The following is a 21,455-nucleotide window of genomic DNA, read 5'->3' as shown; positions in this document are numbered from 1 at the left end:
TTCTCCATCACATTCAGGACAAAAAAACATCTGTACTTCACCTAGTCTGATCCTCAAGTGCCAGTTCACAATTTCTCTTACTGTTCTCCCCACTTTTTATTTTACTCCAACCACAATGGACACAATGACAGTCTTGTTCCTGCCTCAAGATCTTTCTACCTGCTGTACCCTCTGCCTGGAACACTTAGCCTTCACCCCCCAGACCTTTATGTGTCTTATTTTCTCACTTCATTGTGCTCTCTGTTCAATTGATTGAGAGGCTGTTCATGACACCGTATCTAAAAATATCTAAAATAACTTGCCAAAGCTCACTGTAGTCTCTCACCTTTTCTCACTTTTCTTTAAAGAAATTATACCTACCTGGAATTATAGGATGTATTTTTTTAGCATCTGGAACTATGCTATGTATTTATTTACTTTTTGTTATCATTCTCTCCAAATATAATTGAAATTCTGTGGGGATTGAAATTTTGTTTTGTTTCACATTTAACCTCAAAGCTTAGAGCAGTTCCTGGTACACAGTACATTCTCAATTAATACTTGCCAGATGTACTCAGTTAATAATTTCCGAGTCATCATAATAACTCATATAACTTGGACTTGATCTTCAATGGGGTGATTATATAAGATGTATTATGTATTAGTTTGAAAATATTTAAAAAATAGCTTATAATGGGGGCGCCTGGGTGGCTCAGTGGGTTAAGCTGCTGTCTTCAGCTCAGGTCATGATCCTCAGGGTCCTGGGATCGAGTACCGCATCAGGCTCTCTGCTCAGCAGGGAGCCTGCTTCCTCCTCTCTCTCTGCCTGCCTCTCTGCCTACTTGTGATCTCTCTCTGTCAAATAAATAAATAAAATCTTAAAAAAAATAGCTTATAATGTCTCAAAAGCATCTAATATCTGATTAAATATGTTTAAGTTGAGGACAAGGACAAATTAAGCATGGCTACCATTTTGAGACTGGAAAGTGGCATTTGTTACATTTAACAGAAAGACAGAAATAGTGAAACTATTGCAGAAGAATTTATTTTATATAAAAGAGTGAGTTTTGGACATGCTGAGGTTGAGATGATGTTGGTTATGAAGATGGTACTATCCAGTTGCCATGTGAAGACTAACAACTAGAACTTAAGGAAGAATACTTGAGAATTGAAAGTGCAATGATGGTTGGGTTTTCCAAAGAAAAGAACACAAGGAAAAAGGAGCCAAGGACCATGGACTGATCTTAGAGAGACAACTAAGGTCAGGAAGTGGCCCCACGTAGCCCTAAACTTGGTAACTTTGTGCCTGTTGTTACCTCTTACTGGAATGTCTTCCCCTAATGAGCAACTCAAACATGTCCACTTAGCTTTCTTTTCAGTGCCACCTCCTCTGTGCATTTTTTTAGTAGATCATTGAGAGTTGAAATTGATAACCGATCCCCCCTTTTGAGACCAACAGGAATTTTTTTTCAGCTCAAGAGTAATGGAGAATATAATAAGGCAGAGTACAAAGAGCATGGAGAGTAGCCTGGCAGTCATGGGTTTCATGGGTTTCAGTCAGCTCAATCATAAGCTAAGTGTACGATCTTGGAAAAATGATTCCATCTCTCTGAGTCTTCATTTCTACAGCTATAAAAATTAGTGTATCTTTACTTTTCAAGGCTGTTGTACAAATTGAATGGCATGTAATAGTTCAGAGCACACTGAAGGAGCTCAAAAAACATTCATTTTCTTCATGTGTGTGTATGTGTTAGGGGACATTGGGAGGAGTGCTAGAGTAGTCAGTGGACAAATGACTCAAAAAAGGTGGAAAAACTATTTTAGCCAAGAAGCTAGAGAAAAGGATATTCTTATCTTCCCACTGGTTATTTCTTCCTCAACAATTCCATCTTTACCAAGGGAATGGAGTTTGAGAAAAGAGGAAGAATCATTAACTCACAGAATTATGCCGAAGGTGTACTTTCTTTTGGTATGAAATGTTATGTTCTGAAAGAGATATGACTTGTATACCCCAGATATGGTAGCTAGCTCACTTATAAACAAGGCTACTACAAATGAACATTTCTAGAAGCAAAATTTTAAAAAAATGCTTAATTTGCCCTACCACCCAATTTATATCAATATTTTTATCAAATTCAAGTAGTAACAAATGAAATCACTAATGTCACTTGCAAACTAAAATTCACTGTAATCACAGCATTCAAGAATATCAATTCATTATACAAAGGGAATGTTTTAGATGCAATTCATCAAAATCATCCAGACATAGTCTTTTATAGTTCCACAAATATACTTTAATTATTGCAGAGCCAAACCATTTAATTAATCATTTCAAAGCGTTTCTCTTCCCCCAAATTAAATACCTGAATCATATCATTCGTACAACCCACCAGATCTAAATCTTCTTAATTTACCTCTACCTACCCGATGATATATTTAATTTCTGTCAAATATAACAGAAATATATTTAATCTCTGTTAAATATAGCAAATATATTTAAATGGTATATTATCAGGCAGTGGTAGAACAGGACTTGACAAGTTGACTTATTCTCTTGGAAGATAAACTACTATTGATTGCTGATTCACCATTAGGTGAGGAAGCAGATCTTCACCAGAGGCTAGAAAAGTGAATCTTTGTTGGTCACTCACATATTTATCAGAGAATATATATATATATATATATATATATATATATATATATATTTAGTTTGGGAGAAAGAGAGAGAGAGAACACAGAGGGAGAGGGAGAAGCAAATTCCCTGCTGAGGAGAAAGTCTGATGCAGGGCTGGATCCCAGGACCCTGGGATCACGACCTGAGCCAAAGGCAGATGCTGAACTGACTGAGCCACCCAGGCACCCTTAGAGAACCTTTTATTTATTTCTATTTTAATTTTTTTCAAGATTCATTTATTTATTTATTTGACACAGAGAGAGAGGGAAAGAGAGAGAGAGAGAACATGTGGGAGTGGGAGAGGAGAAGCAAGCTTCCCACTGAGCAGGGAGCCAGACATGGGGCTCGATTCCAGGACCCTGGGATCATAACCTGAGTCGAAGGCAAATAAATGCTTAACAACTGAGCCACCCAGGCGCCTCCCTAGAGAACCTTTTAAAACCGTCACTGTGTTAGTTATTGATGATGAAGACCTAGAAAGCAATGCATACAGGAAACTTACAGTCTATCAGTGAGAAAAGCAAATAAATAAAACACAATTTCAGGGGTTCTACATGAAGGGACCCAGCAAGTCCAATGGTAATGCAATTTATAAAAGAGGTATAATATTTGGGTTAGGGATTGGAGGGTAAGAAGGTATTTTTTAGGTAGAAGGAAGATAATCACAGGTATTAGTAGAGGCAAAAAGAATAGAATATACACAGGCAGGAGCATACCAACCAAAGAAATAGCTGAAGCCTTTCAGCACTGGTGGAGGGGACATCATAGTGGGCAGGATATGTAGTATGTGGTTGGAGGAGCGCTGGTGGAGGGGACCTTTGGGGATTGGTGGAGTAGACTGGTGGCTGGCCCTGAGGTTGAGAAGGTCAAGTCTTGAAGGGCCAGGTCTTTAAGGGCTTAGTGAGCTATGTAATAGAGTTTTAGATCTTTATATTTTATGGCTTAAAGACCTACAATTTGAAGGTTGGGTAACATGATCAAATTTGTGGTTTAGGAAGATGGCTCTGGCAGCTGTTGGGACAGATTGGCATATCAATAATAGAGATTTAGGACCTTCTGTTAGTCGTTCAGACAGTAGGTTATGGGATTCAGATCCATGGCGATATCAGTGAGAATGCAAGAGATAAGGTAATGTCAGTAGAGAATGTGACTGATTGGATGTGAAGCGTCAAGGAAAGTGAAGAGTCGAGATTGACACAGGTTTGGGCAGCAAGGTTGAAGGTGTGACCTTTATCCAGAGAGGAAGTGTAAAAAGAAGAAGAGCCTGCAATGAGAATGTTTAGATAAGGGATGATGAGGTTATTATTCAATTTCCTGGTCAAAATAATATTTTCCTCTCATGTCCTGTCGTATACATTATAATTATCCAGGACGTCAAAAACACTGAATTCTAAAAATTGACTTAAATGTTTGCATGCAATAAGTGCTTGAGAAATATCTGGTGAATTTCAACCGTTCCTGACCACTTTTATTTTTATTTTACAGATTTTGTTTATTTTAGACAGAGAGCGAGCATGAGCCGGGGTGGGGGGAGGTAGGGGATGAGGGAGAGAGAGAATCTCAAGCAGATTCTGAGCGCAGAGCCCCACACAGGGCTTGGTCTCGGGACTCTGAGATGGTGACCTGAGCCCAAATCAAGAGTCAAACGCTTAACCGACTGAACCACCCAGGTGCTCCAAGCTGAGGACTTTTTAAAAAGATATATTCCACCATCACACATAGTTTTAAATGACTAAATTTAGAAGCAGTCTTTATTTGAAGAAAGGAAATAAAAATAAAAACATTAAAAAATTGTAACTGGTAAAACTGTAACCATGTTCTTAGTCTGCTGCTTCTTTTAAGAAATATATCCTATTCCTTGCATTAATTTAGTTCAAGTAAGTGCTGTCTGCATTATGTGGCTATTTCAGCCAAAAAAAAAAAAAAAAAAAAAAAAAAAAAAAAAAAAAAAAAACCAACCCTGAAATGGGTTTTTGTGCATACTTGCTTTGATGACCAAACCGGGTTGACTTAGGACCTTAACTAGTTCGCAACTCAGCAGAGTACTCTAGACAGTGGCTTGAAGTCTCACAGTAAGAGAAAGTACTAAGGGAGAGAGTTAACAAAAGAAAATGGGGCAATGGTTATCATTTCATTTGTTAAAGGGGTTTAAACGGGAAGGTATCCAACCTAAATCAAAATACAGGGAAGACGACACTTTTTACAAATCACTTTTTTCAATCCTGACCTTTCATTGATACCTACAAGCTCTTCACTACCCTTTCAAATATAGTATTAGCGTTTATAATTTCTGGTAGTTAAGGTCTAAAGCCAACTCTGGGATTAGAATTGAAGGTCCAACTCTTTCTAGATATCTATCCTTAGGCAATTTGCTTTCCCTCCTTGTGCCTCAATTCTCTCGTTTATAAAGCGAGGCTACTAATGTTACCTGCTTCATGGGGTTGTCTTAGGATTTGACGAAAGTTTCTGAGGCACTGATAATAGCACCCGCCAAATTATAAATGCTGGTAATGGTTAGATTTTAGCATCAGCTTCATCATTCTGGTCATCCCTCATCCACTTCCTACACTCCACCTTCTCTTCTCTGGTTTCCACCTGTTTACACTTTGGGCTGGAGGGCTAAAAAGCTTGATTTTAAATCTAGCAATGGTGACTGCCTGACCCCATACTTGGCATCCTTTCTCATCTGCGTCCCACTGCCAGTCTGTAGCCTCGTCTTACTTGCACTGCGTGCTCCACGACAAAATGCTGCAGACTCTGACTCGTTAGGTTTTACTGAAGTAAAAGGTTATCTGCTTCTTCATCATGCTTTGGTGCCCTCTGGAAATGGGATGACTCAGGGAAGATTGACTTCTCAGTCAGAAGGTCAAGCTTTTGAGAAAGCCTGACATTTACGGCTAAAGTTCTTAACTGCAACACTGGTATTCAAACCCTGGTTGAGCCACTCACCACTTTGGGCAAGTGTCTTCATCTTTCTAAACTTTGGTGTCTTCATTGGTATAATGGGCATGAGAAGTCTTCCAAGCAGGATCATGTAAGAAATGTAGTGTTCTAACAGAAAAAAAGACAACTTACTGAATGGGAGATGTTTGTAAAGGACATATACAATAAGGGGTTACTAATCAAAATATATAAAGAATTTATACAACTCAACATAAAAAAACCTCAAATAATCCAATTAAAAATTGCCAGAAGCTATGGACAGACATTTCCCCAAAAATGACATACAGATGGCCAACAAACGCATGAAAAGATGCTCAACACCACTCATCATCAGGGAAATGCAAATCAAAACCACAATGAGATACCACCTCACACCTGTCAGGATGGCTATAATCAATGACATAAGAAAGTACAAGTATTGGGCAGATATGGAGAAAAAGGAACCCTCACACGCTGTTGGTGGGAATGCAAACTGGTGCAGCCACTGTGGACAAACTGGTGCAGCCACTGTGGAAAACAGTATGGAGGTTTCTCAAACATTAAAAATAGAACTACCCTATAATCCAGTAATTCTACTACTGAGTATTTACCCAAAGAATACAAAAACACTGGATCAAAAATGTATATGCACCTCAATATTTATTGCAGGGTTATTACAATAGCCAAGATAAGGAGGCAGCCCATCTATCCATGGATAGATGAATGGATAAGGAAGAGGTGAGATACATGCACATACACACACAGACACAGACACACATACGTATACACACACAAAATGGTATATTACTCAGTCATTAAGGAAGAAAGAAATCTTGCCATTTGCAACAACATGGATAGATCTAGAAGGCATAATGCTAAGTGAAATAAGTCAGAGAAAGACAACTATATGATTTCATTCACATGTACAATTTAAGAAACAAAACAAGTGAACATAGAAAAAAAAGAGAGAGAGAGAGAGAGAGAGAGAGAGAGAGAGAGACGAGCAAACAAAAAACCCCAAACTCTGAAGTGCAGAGAACAAACTGGTGGTCACCAAATGGAGGAGGGTGGGGGGGGGGTGAACTAGGTAAAGCGGATTAATTTAGGATGAGCGCTGGGTAATGTATGGAAGTGCTGAATCACTATATTGTACACCAGAAACTCTATGTTAATTATACTGGAGTTAAAAAAAAGAAAAAGACATGAATTGGATTAAATACATAGTATGCATGGGCACTGGTATCCCCAATAAATTAAAGATCTTGATAGAAGTTGGTTTGATTCCTGAAGAATAAACTCTGGAATCCTAATCAATTGAATTCAAAAGGCAATTTCTGGTGGCAGAGTGTGTGGCAGGAAAATATTTAAGCAAGGCTCCTCTACAGCATATAACAATATGTATGTTTTTAAAATCTAGCATCACTATTCTAGGAAGTGATGCTGATTTCCCCCCCCCCCCCCAGTTTTTATATGTCACACCATTTTTATAGGTATGGAAATGTGTTATCAATGATGATGAGAAAACCACAACAGGTTCGTGTTAGGAATTTTCTTCAGTCAGTACATCTGGGAATCAACACATCTACTGTTCGCACTGCTTTCTACAAAAGTTTGCCTCCAGCTGCTCGCATCAAGCTGTCTATGTAAGTCCACAGTGTGGTCTGCATTGTTAACAGCACAAGCTCTCTGAAACCCTCGCTCCCCTGGTGCTGCCCAGAGAACCCCGCCTGCCACCTAGTGGCCAGAAGATTGACTGGTCCATGCTGCCTGGGACGGGCATGGAGGGTTATGGGTGCAAGGAAAAGAGAGAAGGGGACAGTCCGTAAACAGTTGACACACTGAGCCCGGTTCTTCACTGGCACCACTGAGGATGGTTAGAAATGCCCCGGAGTTAAAGGCTGTCTGCTCCTTTCAGCTCACGACTTGCTCTCTGTCTGGCACTGTTCTCCCTGGAGATGCAGTTGCAAAGCAGTGTCTGCACAGTGAATACAATTAAATGAAAGCCTCTGGAAATGTCCAAGGGGAAATTAGATAACATGTGCTTTGATGCAGGGATTTGGAGTTTGAAGGTGAAAAAGACAGGCAAGACATCAGAAGTCTGCATCTGCTTAGCCTCAGTTCAGCCCATTAGTATTCTGCTAATGTGTCTTTGTAAGTTCTTCACTGAAGTCAGTTTGCTCCGTTTCTCTCAAATATCAGACGTTTCAAACATCTTTTAGATTAAAAGAAGTCCTAAAGTTAGTCTTCTGTGATGAGTGGATGTTGAGATCATTTTTTTTCTTACATTTTTATTAACCAACAAAAGGGAAAAAGTGCTTGCTGGTCCATTTGGGCTGGAACATTTGGTTCCAAATTTGCTGTCCTGGCAGCCATTAGAGCAGTAGAGATGTCTGCTTTTGCCCTGGTCCATTCTTCAGCGGGCTGCACTCTTGGCTGTACCCCATGGCCAGACAGTCCCTGGGAGAAGCATCCTGAACTCAAATTCCCTCTTATTTCCTTCAGATGTTCCTTCGGAGACTTTTCCCCCTCACCGTTATAATGTGTCTGCCTGAGTCATAACACACTCTTGGGAGTGCCTGACTTCCACCGACGGGTCAGGTGTTCCCTGCTGTCTTCAGTTTGTGACCAAGACACTGGTGGGAGCCAGAGTGAAATGGAACAGGCGTATCATAGAAGGTAGTTGAGATGGATGATGGAGGACAGTGGGAACCTTCTATCCTTTGAGGAGCATAAGTAGGAGGGATCAGTAGGGCTTGATTTCCTTTTTACCTCCTGTATCCCCACAATAGCAATTTACTGAGCTCCTACCCAGAGCCAACCTAGGGATAAATAAGAAAATCTTCTTGCCCTCAGGGACTTCTGGTAGAATATGTGTGTGTGTGTGTGTGTGTGTGTGTGTGTGTGTGTGTGTGTGTCTGTGAGATATGACCACAGTAAACCCTCATAGAATGAGGTTTATGAGGGTTTACTGTGGTCATATATATCTCACACACACACACACATAGACACACAGAGTACACCAATACAGAATGTCATGGAACCTCACCAGAATTTCATGTAGAAAAGACCAACATCTCCTCTCTCTCTGCCTGTGCCAAGATATCTTTTAGGGAGTGTAATGGTCAGAATAGAATCATTTAGTTGAGCTCCAGAACTTACAGATTAACATCTTCAAATCTGTCTCTGACTCTGATACCCCTGCCTTCTGTTATAACAACCCTTGTTGTTATAACAACCCTTGTGACTACCTTGGTTCCCCCTGAATAATTCAGGATAATCTCTTCTCAAGATCCTTAACATAATCACATCCACAAAGTCCCTTTTGCCATGGAAGGTGACATATTCAGATGTTCCAGGGAAAGGACTGTTTCCATGCTTGAGGGTCATTACTCCGCCTACCAAAGAGGACCATCCATGTTGATATTACACTACTCTCCCTTGTTCTGCCCATGCCATCTAAAACCGAAGAAAGTGTCTTTGCTGGTTTGGTTTTGCTTTTCTTTTTATAGCAATATTATATGGTGCCTTTCCCACTCCTCCATTCGTTCACCATGCTCCCCCATGTTGCACTGACATCACTGTTGGGGGATGAGTATAGGGGAATGGCAGATGATCTTCTGACTGGACACTGGCTCTAGTGAGGTAAAAGTGTATGCCCTGCAGTCACTGAGGCAGAGAGTGGAAGACTGCTGTAGAATTTATGAACGGAGTGTGGGAAGTATGCTTCATAACCCAACCAATAACAAAGCTCTGATAAAAGCAGTGTTATTACCTTATGGCCAGGTGGGCAGGTGATGACCTAGAGTTTGAGTCCACAGAGCAAAAGTCCTGATATGGGGCAAACAGGAAGAAGGAACAATTACCCACTTTATATATCCTCTTGAAAGCTTGTCAGTCATGTTATTGTGGGGAAAAACATGGTGTTTCGACTTGGGTTTGAATCCCACCTGCATCCCTTATGAGCCGCACCAGCTTGGACAAATCATTAAACCTCTCTGCATTTAAGTTTCCTCGCCTTTAAAACAGAGAATAATAATTATATCTAATTCACGGGGCACCTGGGTGGCTCAATCAGTCCATTGTCCAACTCTTCGTTTTGGCTCAGGTCCTGATCTCAGGGTTGTCATGCTCTGCACTCAACAGGGAGTCTGCTTGTCCCTCTCCCTCTGCCCCTCCCCCAACTTGCACGTGCTTTCTCTCTTCTCTCCTCAAATAAATAAAATCTTTTAAAAAATAAAATAAATAGGGGCACCTAAAGCCTCTGCCTTCGGCTCAGGTCATGATCCCAGGGTCCTGGGATCGAGCCCTGCATTGGGCTCTCTGCTCAGCGGGGAGCCTGCTCTCTGCCCTGCTAGTGATCTCTTTCTGTCAAATAAATAAATAAAATCTTAAAAATATAAGATAAATAATATCTAATTCACATGGTTGTTATTGGCTGAGAACATGTAAGCCTGTGGTTCTCAACATGTGATCCACATGTCACCACACATTCATCAATATGAAATCCTTATCATCTGGGAGCTGGTTAGAAAGGCAAACTCTCTGGCTCCACCCCAGACCTGCTGCATCAGAAACTCTGCAGTTGGGGAGCTTTATTCTAGAAGATACTCATGTGTAATCCACATAGTATAGTGTCTCACACATGACTGGGACTTGCTTAGCAGATGCTGACTAGGATGATCTTTACCTTCTCTGGGAGCTTCATTGGGGTTACCGCACTTTGGTTTTTAGTTACCATTCATTTTAGAAGAACAAGCAAGGTCAGTGACAGCTCTGTTTGTTTTCTGAGTCATGATCTCTCTCTCTCTCTTTTTTTCCCCCTCCAAGTAAAAAAGCCACCTGAATTACAGAAAACAGTGCTATTAGTCTGCATTTTGGCCATGCCATTTTAATTCAGCAGAAGGAGAGTCACAGTTTCTGGCAACTTCTATCATCCAGAGTGTGTAGAGAAGGAGCCCAAGAATAAGGCCAGGCAGCAAGCTTGTACACAGGAGGGATGTTGTGAATCACTCTTTCTTTCTCTCTCTCTCTCTCTCTTTGACTAAACAGAAGTGAGCAAGTGAGTACGTACTTGCCTTCCCAAAGAGAGCTTCATATCATGTGATATATAAAATTGACCACAGTGATTCATCACTTAGTTTCTAAACATTAAGTAAAATGGACCCATCTGGGCCAAGTTAAAAATCAAAATAGTTTTTTCATGAAGAAATATAAACGCACTGCCAAAATCACAAGGGGAATGAGAAGAGTGGCTAACACTTACAAATCTCTTTTAAACTCTGAGGAAAGCCTAACTTTTTTTTTTTTTTTTTTTTTTTTTTAAGATTTTCATTTATTTGTTTGACAGACAGAGATCTCAAGTAGGTGGAGAGGCAGGCAGAGAGAGAGGAGGAAGCAGGCTCCCCGCTGAGCAGAGAGCCCGATGTGGGGCTCGATCCCAGGACCCTGCGATCATGACCTGAGCCAAAGGCCGAGGCTTTAACCCACTGAGCCACCCAGGCGCCCTGGAAAGCCTAACTTTTGAAAAAAGCACTGTCACAGAGACTCTGTAGCCTTCTACTTAAGAATATAATGGAAATTTTGAGTACCATTTGCCCCCAGGATGTAGCCATGATTTACTAGTAATTCAGGCCAGGTTCCCGAAGTCAAGTGTTTCCGTTTCAGTAAATTTCCTGAAGACTGATGTCATGGAACATCATATTAGGTCACCGGAGCTATGTATTAGGTGGATGGGAACTGAGATGACCCCATGATTAGGAGAAAGGAAACTCACATCTCATGAGCCTGCCTGTGGAACACACTCTGTGTAATGCTCATGATCCTAGGAGCGTAGCACACAGTGGAATACAGAGGATCATCCTCATCTTCCAGAGGTTCTGAGAATTAAGGGCTTGGTCTCAAGTCCCAGCTGGTGAGTGGCAGAGCCAGGAATGGAATCCATATCTTTGCTGACTAGGCTCCCTTCCTGCACCACGGTACTTCTGTCAAGTTATAACGGGATTGACACCGACAGCCTTGTTCCATGATGTCACCCTGACTGATTGGCCTATATGCCAAACAAACAAACAAACAAACAAAATCACCTTTAGGGTCTTTTCTCTGGGAGTAAAAAATAGAATCAAAATACTAATCAGTCAGACTTTTTTCCACACAAACAAAATCTATACAGATAGTTTAAAATCACCATTAAATAGGAAAGCTATCAGGCAGCCCTTTCAAGTTCAGATTTTACCTCAGAGGCTTCTGAGATAAAACACAAGTCAAATCAGGCTCAGCTGAGGGAATGACCATGGCAAGAAAGTACAGGGCCATAAAGATCGAGGGAGCAGTTTTCAGGGAAACTCCTAGAGGCAAGTCATGTCCTGCACCCATTCAGTCTCAATTTTCCTCTGCTCAGGCGACAAAATAAGAGCTGGGATAGGGACCATTGTTGGATGGTTATCTGCATGTGCCTGGAAGCCAGCCTGTCTTCATGGGAAACATGCCTCTTCTACTGACTCTTTTCATGGATTTGAGCAAGCAAATTACCCTCTGCGTATCCCAGTTGCCTTGTTTGTAAGAAGAGGATTGTTTGGAGGATATAAAGAGTTAATCCGCATAAGGGTTCTGAGGCTCAAAGGGGCTATCACCAAATGCTCAATGAATATAATTATACACAATCTTCCACCCTCCTTTGTGTCAAACGCCAGTGTCATTCGCACATCAGTATTCATCTACACCCCCCCCCCACCCTGCATCTATCCATTTATTCAACAAACATTTTTGAGTCCTAACCAGTGCCTGGCACTGGGCTGGATTCCAGTGGCACAGGAAAAATGAAGACATGGACCCTGTGCTTATTATTAAGTTCATGCGACAGTGTGTGTGTGTGTGGTGTATGCGCACCATCATGCATGTATATGCGTGCGTGTAAGGGGGTCTTACAGTTAAACATGGAATTATACCCCAGGATGATGAATGTGCTAGAGGGAGAAGCACATGGCTCGCTTGGATCATGAAGAGTGGGACCTAATGTGGTCTCAGAGAGTCAGGACAGGCTTGCCAATAGAAGCGGTATCAAAGTTGAGTGTGATTTGGCCAAGTTGAGGGTGGTGGGGCAGGTGTATTTTGTAACACATTAGCTGCACTGATAGCAGCCTGAAAGCAAGAAAATTGAGTGTGTCCGAATGGAAAGTCAAGCAGGGAGTGACCAGATGCCAGGCTGGCTGGGAGAAGGCCCCTACTCCCAGGTGTTCTGTAGCCTTTCCTGCCACAGAAGGGGAAGGAAGTTTGGCTTTATCCTATCCTCACTGGTGAAGCCCTGAGGATGGCTAAGCAGGCATAAAGTATATAAATAGTATCTACTGTTTGAATTGGATCCTTTGGGCGGTTTTCTAATTCTCCACATGCAGAACTTTGCTGCTTCTGCCTCTGGGCTCCTCTGTTCCCCTGTGGACTCCTATCACAGCACTCCATCATGTTATGAAACCTAACCTGTGTCCCGTTCTGTTTTGGGAGACTGAGAACTCCTCAAAGAGTGTTTCTTACTTATCTCTGGATCCCCAGAATCTACTTGTACTCTGTGGAAGCTTGATGAAAAACAACAAGTTTGCTTGTAGCATAAAGCATTTTTTCTTATATTTTTTGAATGAAGAAGTTGTGAGGCATGTGTGCTAAATGTTCTGAGAGTCAGATGAGGGAAAATCTGTGAGACAGTCTCTTCTGACAGGGTTTTAGTGGGGAAGCTGCACCCTGGAAGAGAAGAACCACCTGGAAAGATAGAAGGAAGAGGCAGGGGATTCTAAAGAGGAAGAGATACACGAACGTATATCATAACTTCTTAATGATATCTAAGCAAATGGAAATCCTCAAAGCTCTGAACACAGTTGGGGTATACTGACCCATACTGACATATAGAGAACTAGTTTTCCAGGCAAATTATAATTTGGGCAAAGGACGTGAAAGGGTTAGCTGTTGCTTTAGCAGATAGTCTGACTAGGCTCTCATGACCAAGTCAATGAAAGCAAAGTTCATTAGTTAATTAAAACAGAAGCGGCAAATCATAGTTTCTAAAATTAAGGTGGGCAGTGCTGATGTTTCTGCTGCCTGCGGAGAATCCCCAGCGAGGCTTTTACCTTCTGAGAGAACATGTATGACCTAGAGCTACAGCCTCTGTCATTCATTTAGCCATGAAATGCCCATTGCATCTGAAATCCTCAGCCCCACGATGCTGGAAATTCTGAATCTTGTAGAACCAGAACTTTAGACTCAACACGTTCAGTGCTTTATTTAGGTCAGAAGTGGTTTTGTGTTCACTTGTCAATTTGCAGCTGAAGTGAAGGCCTTACACGGAAGCATGGCATCATCTGCTTGACAATGATTTGATGCTGTGCCATGTCGTGCTGGAGAATTAGTGTCTAGAACCAAAATGTTAATCACAGGGACTGCTATACATTGATGGCATAAATAGTATGTTTCTATATAAAAAATATCTATAGTGACTCACTCCCGTTTAAATAAAAATCTCCCTTTGCTATTTCAGTGAATTGAATGACTGACTCTGAGCACTTTTCTTTCTGGGGCTCTAGGGTGAGCCTATTCCGCTTCCCAGAAAGCTGCTAGATCTCTTGGTCTTGGCTCTGTTTTTCCCTTAGGTGCTTACGAGGACACAAGTGATTCTCTCTCCATGACCGGAGGTGGGAATGGGCTCTTTCTGTCCCCCTTCTCACTGAAGACAGGAACAACTCTTCAGTTTCCCAGAAACAGGTCTTCTCTTTGGCTGTGATATTTTCCATCGTAAGTTCCCTTTGTAGTATCAGTGCTCCAGAAAGTTAAGAGAGTTATCTGGCAGTAATAGTCCTATGTTCAACAAGCTTGGGGAACTATTGAAAAGAATGAATGAATGAATGAATGATTGGTTTCTACATTGCAAAACTTCTCAGTGTTTATCCCTAAACACAGTCACACTATTCTAAAGGAATAGTTAGCATGCTTTCAAACTTGTTTGACCAAATACCTTTTCCTTTTTTTCCCCCATGGAACAATTTATGAGAGTAGCTCTCCAAAGAATACATTCTGGGGAAGGTTTAGCTCTAAGGCCAACGTGCTAAGGTCTGAGTTGGGAGCTGAGTATAACTAACTGGTCACAAGACTGTGGGCGAGGGTTCTAACCACGATAACCCAAGTTCCCTGTTTGAAAAATGGGAAAGATTATTGCTCCTTCTTTCAACATTTTCAATAATTACCACTAGGTGATTCTCCTACCATTACCACCACCCCTGCCACTACAAGGTACTATCACTTTCCATGGTAAATGCTATTCATGGGCTTATCCAACAAGCACTTCACATCCATGTCTCCCCCCTCAGTTTACATTATAGAAAATGTGAAAGATAAATACACACTTTTTTCCTACTCTCTTGCACCTAGGAGACAGCAGGAGACCATTTTGGCCAATGAGACAGAAAGGGACCCTGAGAGGACCATTGTTTTCCCTAATGAAAGGATGCAACACATAGAGCCATTGTGCAACCATAAGTAAAAAGGCCTGGAGAGGATGCCTGGGTGGCTCAGGTCATGATTCCAGGGTCCTGGGATTGAGCCCCATGTCAGACTCCCTGCTCAGCTTCTCTCTCTCCCTCTGCCTTTCCCCCTGGCTTGTACTCTCTTTCCCTCATTCTCTCTCTCTCTGAAATAAATAAATAAAATCTTAAAAAAAAACAAAAGGTGCAGAGAAGAGCGGACATGTTGACTCTGGCACCACTGAGAAGAGGAAGACCATGTCTGTCCACATGTTTTATGGTAACACGGGGGAAGTAAAACCCGTACAAATCGTATAAGTCTCTGAAAATCAGGCTTTCTCTTACTTGCATCTGAGCACATTTCTAAACATTTATCTACCATTGATTGAGTGCTATCTATACACGAATACTAAGCATTTGACATACATCACTTCATCTACTCTAACAATAGGGATCATTGTCTCCCATTTTACAGCTGAGGAAGCAGACTGGTGCACCTTATTCAAATTCACACAACTAGGTTTGAATCCAGGTGTGGCTCCAAAGCCAGAAATATACACTAGTTTGCTATATTTCCATCTACTCTCTCCACATCCGCGGCTCCAAGAATGTGTCCTAACTTTTGGAAACATAGTCACTACAACCTTGGGAGGTATTACTTTCATTCTAAGGTGTGCAATTAGTGTAATCTTTAAAATGGAGCCCTAGCTGTCTGCCATGAGATGTATAGGACTTTTCAAAAATGGCCCAGACAAGTCTGGGTTTATAGGAAAATAAATAGATGGAAAAAAACAGAACCAAGCTGGGAGTAGTATAGTAGCTGCCTCTCTCCAAAGACCCAGAGTCAGATATTTAAGCTAACTATTTAAGGCCCCTGTAGATCCCAATAAATGGGCTCATTGGCATATTACAGAATTCAAGCCTGAGAAACTCAACTAATGAAGGTAATTCAGAATAAAACATGAAAATATTAGAAGCATCCAAGTTTACTTCTTGCCCACTAGTCCCATTAAGTCCTGGAGATAGATAATGTGATACACACTGGCTTTTATAAAGTAAAAAGATAAATCCATATGTAACCAATTATATCTTACAATGTGATAAATATCACAGTAACATTCTGAATGTCTTGATGTTGGATCACAGAGAAGAAATACTCAGTGTGAGAGCTCATGGGAAACCTAGAGGAAAATCATTTTAGTTTAGATCTAAATTATTTTGTAGAGTCATAGCTAGAAGAGGATGCTGGTAGGGGATGTGTGTGATGCAAGGGTCTTAGAGCTTTTTCTGGGCTTTCTTCTCCACATCAAAAGCAGGGTCCAGCCTGAATGTGCCAGTTAATGACAAAAAATAAGTCGCTGTCTCAGCCATAATCACATAGACCAGCATTTGCCACAACTACATATAGGAAACTCAACAAATGCCAAAGGTCCCTCTTCACCATCTTCAATATTCTAATACCCAAACTGCAAAATCAAGGACTGCATGGCCCATAGTGAAAAAGGTTAAAATATTGCCAAAAATCTCAAGAATTTCTATTTTCTACTGATACTATTAGTAAATTTTGTTATTTATGTTGCCCCTTATTTATTGAAGTAGAGATGAAATAGTTGAAAAGAGTAACCAAATGCTACTAGAGGTAGGTTAGAATTAGAGCAAAACATGAGGTCAATGGATGGGAGTGATGACTTGATTCTTGAGCAGAAACTGAGGGCCATGGGTGTGCAGGGGATATTTGTAATAGAGATCACAGTAGGCTTCATGTTATGAAAGGCAATAAAACCACTAGGGGATAGTAGTATGCATACGTAAACACAAGCAAGAAATACCTACCACATTCCTACCTTCCCAAATTTACTTGCTCAGTAAATATACCAAAGATTATTAAGAGTCTTCTATGCATCAAAGGCCCTTGTTGACACTTGCAGGCACTGGAGGCACAGTGATGACAAGGGAGACAAGGCTCCCACTCTGAAGGAGCTCACCTTGCTTAAATTAGGCCAAAGGGTGTGCTGTACAATCTGACAACGAACCAGACCATGTCGAAATGGAGATGCTTTGGAAAGCTCAGTCTGTGTAATCAATGTGTCTATAGACCTCTACTGCCTTTTACGGTGCTCTCTCTGTTATTAGGGTCATCCTGGTTGCATTCCTGATACAGACACTTTCAGGGGTGGAAGAAGATTGACAATTGTTAACACCGTTAGAAATAGCAAATACAGATTTACAAAGTGCTTACTATATGGCATATACTTTACATGTATTTACTCATGTAGTCTTACAACCCTGTCTGAAGGCTGTGGTTCATTATCTCCTCTATTCATCGGAGGAGGAAACCAAGGCATAGAGAGGTTAAGTGATTTGCCTATAGTTCCACAGCTGGTAAGTGATGCTGCCGGTATCAATCCCAGAGCTCCCTGGCTCTGTACTCTGATACCTTCTTCAGGAAAGCCACTACTGTGTACCTGGCCTTTACACATAATTATTTCTTTCACTCCTTACAATCTTCTGAGGTAGGTGATATGATCTCAATTTGGCAAATAAAGAAACTCGGGCTCAGAGAGAAGGAATGGCAGTGCCAGGGTTCAGACTCAGGAGAAGCTGGCCACAAAGCCAGTGTTCCTCCCCATTGCTTCACACTGTCTAAGGAACCTGCCCGAAGCAAGTTTTCGGGGTGCTTAAGCTAGGCTCGCAATTCCGTCCTTCTAGGAGCCCGTTTTACCTATCAGGAAAGGTTTTATTGGGAAAGAGTTGGGTAAAAGAAAAGTCTGAAAAATAGATCTACTTAGACAAAATAAAAGGCTGATCTTACAGAAGTTTTGGAAAAAGAATATTCTAGAGAGGAGTCAGGAAAGCAGATGGAAAATATTCTGGCAGTTTAGAGAGATGAAAGGTCTTCTGTGGCCAGACCATGACATTGCCACGATTTACTAAAGAAACTCAAGACATAGTTGTTTGCCCCAAGATTTACAATTTAGTTAAATACCTTTCTTGGTGTACATGGAAAGAGATGAGAGGCATACAGGGATTAGAAAAAAATTAAAAGAGGCAAGGATACAAGTTAATAATCCAAATGAATGAAATATGTGATTAAGTATCTTGTGAGTGTTTCTCAATCCTCAGAAGCACAGTACCTTTACCATCACCGTTATTCAGGCTTTGAAGAATAAGGGCTGATAGAAATGTGGGACTTTCCATGCAGGCTAAATTGTGGTATAAGAGAATTGTTCAAGCAATAATATTTAGCTATTTATCTTCCATTCAAAAGATGTTTATCTTCCAATTATGTATCCAGACTTTAGGAAAATTGTAAAATCTCTGTAGAGTAAGCAGATGATATCTTCACTAGCTCTTTCAGTATGCACTTCTTAAATGGAAGGAGTCCTTATTCCCAGTAATAATCCATGTAGCCTTTTTAGTACTCTAAATTTGTTCCCAAGCCACTGATAAGATGATCTCATTTCCCCCATGTTGGGAAGTTATTAGTTGCACTAATTTCACATTGGCCCCTCACAGAGGCCACAGTCTTCTCTTCCCCAGAGAAGCAGGGAAGGAGAAAGTGTTTACTAGCCAGGCTTACCACTGGCATAAGTCTGAGCAGCTCTATTGGGTGATTGGTTACACTTTAAGTTCTTAGAATTTATCATATTTAAACAGATTTTAAGGAATCATAGTTCTCTGAGATAGCATGCAATATAGCAATCTATGCTACCAGCATTCTCTAGATGTTTATTGAAGATACAGATCTCAATTGGCTCAAAAAAAAAAAAAAAAAAGAGAGAGAGAGAGAGAATACGCGCGCCCACCCGCAAGATCTTGTTGCCTTCCGAAGTGCCTTGGAGGTGTTTATCACGTTAGGAGGTCCCTCGTGGTGGGGGAATCACTGGCTGTTGGCTCTGGATTCTTTTCAGATGGAAATTACCTACAAGTACTACCTGGGATACTGAGCTTGAAGGGTGGGAAGGGGACTCTGGGCAACAGAGAAGATGGGAAACTGGCTGGTGGTTGTGGAAGATTATAAGCAAAGTCACTTTTGGAAACTTAGACATTTCCCAAAGAGTTCAAGTTGCCCATTAAGAACTAAAACACAGAGTCTACATTCACACGTCTCTATGGGATGGACAGTCGAGGGTTCTTCTGGGTTTGGAAAAGTTCAGGCACACAGTGCAGCCAGATGTATAAGGCTCGTGGTACTCTGTGCTCAGCATAACCTTCTGTGTTAACAATAACCTTCTCTACTCTGTTCTGGTAAATTAGAATTTGGTCCATGATGTATTTCTGTCCCCTCAGGACTTGGCTTAATCACTTGCCTTGCCTTGGCTTAATGTCTTAGCTGTGTTCTCCCTGCCCTTTTGGACCTCATCTCCTTTCTGCTGAAGCTGTGCTTTTTCTCTCCATCCCAACTTCTCTGTTTCTGGCTTTGGCATAAGTAACTGGGGGCACACCCAATTAATCCCATAAAAACCATTCAATGAGAATGCCCAAGGCCCCCTTTCCCCACCCCACCCCTCCTCCCAGAGTTTGATTCATTCGGATATTTCCTATAAAAGACCAGGAAGCAAATGCCATTCCTTCAACTATAGAGGCCAGTACCTCATAACTCCCCACCACCCCATTTTACCTTAAGGTTTCCCCAGAGGAGCCCCTCCTCTTCCACAGGTTGACCAGGCTGCTGGATCTGCTGGCTGCCGAGGATGACTTGCCGTCCCCCACATGCATGCGCACCACGGTAGAGGTGGTGAAGGCGCTGCGCACATTCCTCTCTGGTTTGGCCAGGATGATGTACACCTTCGGCACAAACATGCAGCCCAGCGCCACTGTGGCACTGAGACTGACGGAGAAACACATGGTGATGATTTTGTAGTTGCTGCCAAAGTAGATTGGCACAAAGGCCAGCCATATAATGCAGGTGGTGTACATAGTGAAGGCAATATACTTGGCCTCGTTGAAGTTAGCTGGAACGTTTCTCGTCTTGAAAGCATAGAAGGTACAGCTCAAAATCAGCAAGCCATTGTATCCAAGAGGAGTGACAACCCCTAGGTTGGTGGTATTACAGATCAGGTACACTTCTCTAATGCTTGGGTAGTCGTGCATTATATCAGGAGGCTCCATTATAAAGAGGGCAACAATGATGCCCAACTGAATGCATATGAGAATGAAAGCAATCACCAGCTGGGCACAGGCACTCATGAATCTGGGCTTTTTGGTACAGATCTTCTTCTTGCTGCCGGCCAGGATCCTTGCAATACGATTGGTCTTGGTTACAAGGGCTGAGTAGCTCATGGCTGGGGAAAGACCGATACCAATTCTCTGAAGGTAGCAATAAATCTGTTTGGGCTTTGCAATGAGGCAGAAGGTACATAAGTAACCCAGGCAGATGCCGGCAAGGATGATATAGCAGAGTTCCCTGCTGGAGGACTTGACTACTGGCGTATCACGGTAAATGATGAAGACTGCAGTGACAAATAGGGTGGCCAGCAGGCCAAGGCAGGCAAACACCACAGCTGCAATGGGCTCAGGATCACCCCAGCGGAGATACTGTACTGGGATCAAGTCACAGCCTGCAGAGACACAGACACATTGGAGGAAAAAAAAAAAAAAAACATTTACTCGGGTCACTTAAGTAAACTGCCTAAGTTACAGCAGCTGCTTATGACCCTTTTCAGGACCCTTTGACTCCAATCTACCTTTCCAATCTCAATATCCCATGTTACTCAGTTCTTCATATATTCATTCATAAAATATGTATCTTTATAGTATCACACATCCTGTGAGAGGAGCTGTTCTAGGTTCTGAAAACAAAATAGTGAAGAACATGCACCCTGCTCTCCTAAGAAATAATTGGGGAGGGAGTGCTTCTAAATAATTACTTACAACTGTGATAAGGGCCATTAAGAAGGACAGCATGGTTCCTAATGCAGTCTGTGGGAGCAATCAAAGCCTCCTTCAACAGGATTGAGCAAATGGAAGTGTTGTTTCGATGACTGGGCATTCAGTAGGTACAGCATATGGGGATTAATTGTAAGGAAAGCTAGGGGCCACTGGAGGTATGAAAGGAGGCCACCGTACAGGTGCAGTGAGTGGCCGAGATAAGGCTGGGAGGTAGGAAGGAAAGGCTCTTGCAAAGCAGAGAGGCCTAGACCAATAGGAAATCATTGGAGGGATCTATATATACAGGAAAGGAAGGGCATGGTCACACCAGTGTTAAACATTCCTTTGGATGCTGTGTTGATCTGGGATGAGATAAAAGTGTGGAAAGATTTGAAAATTATTTGAAGCAATAGAGAGAGTTTAAATGGATGTGGGCTCCTTGAGAGTTCAAGACCTCAAGGATGACCAGCAGTGGATCCGTCTATGCTGTCCTTGAGTCCACTGTACGG

General features: G+C 41.7%; 1 protein-coding gene across 3 annotated transcripts in view; it reads right to left on the bottom strand.

The window, feature by feature from the left end:
- Positions 1–21,455, bottom strand: part of GRM5 (glutamate metabotropic receptor 5) — a 536,398-nt gene that overhangs the window by 36,307 nt on the left and 478,636 nt on the right. For all 3 annotated transcript variants that reach the window (XM_059186935.1, XM_059186956.1, XM_059186945.1), the window contains exon 8: positions 19,697–20,636. In XM_059186935.1, the coding sequence (XP_059042918.1) occupies positions 19,697–20,636 (940 nt within the window). The remainder of the gene's footprint in view (positions 1–19,696; positions 20,637–21,455) is intronic.

This window comes from Mustela lutreola, chromosome 1 (assembly GCF_030435805.1).
Source record: "Mustela lutreola isolate mMusLut2 chromosome 1, mMusLut2.pri, whole genome shotgun sequence".
Classification (NCBI taxonomy): Eukaryota; Metazoa; Chordata; class Mammalia; order Carnivora; family Mustelidae; genus Mustela; species Mustela lutreola.
Note: the sequence above shows the minus strand (reverse complement) of the source record. Positions and strands in the feature narration are given on the sequence as shown.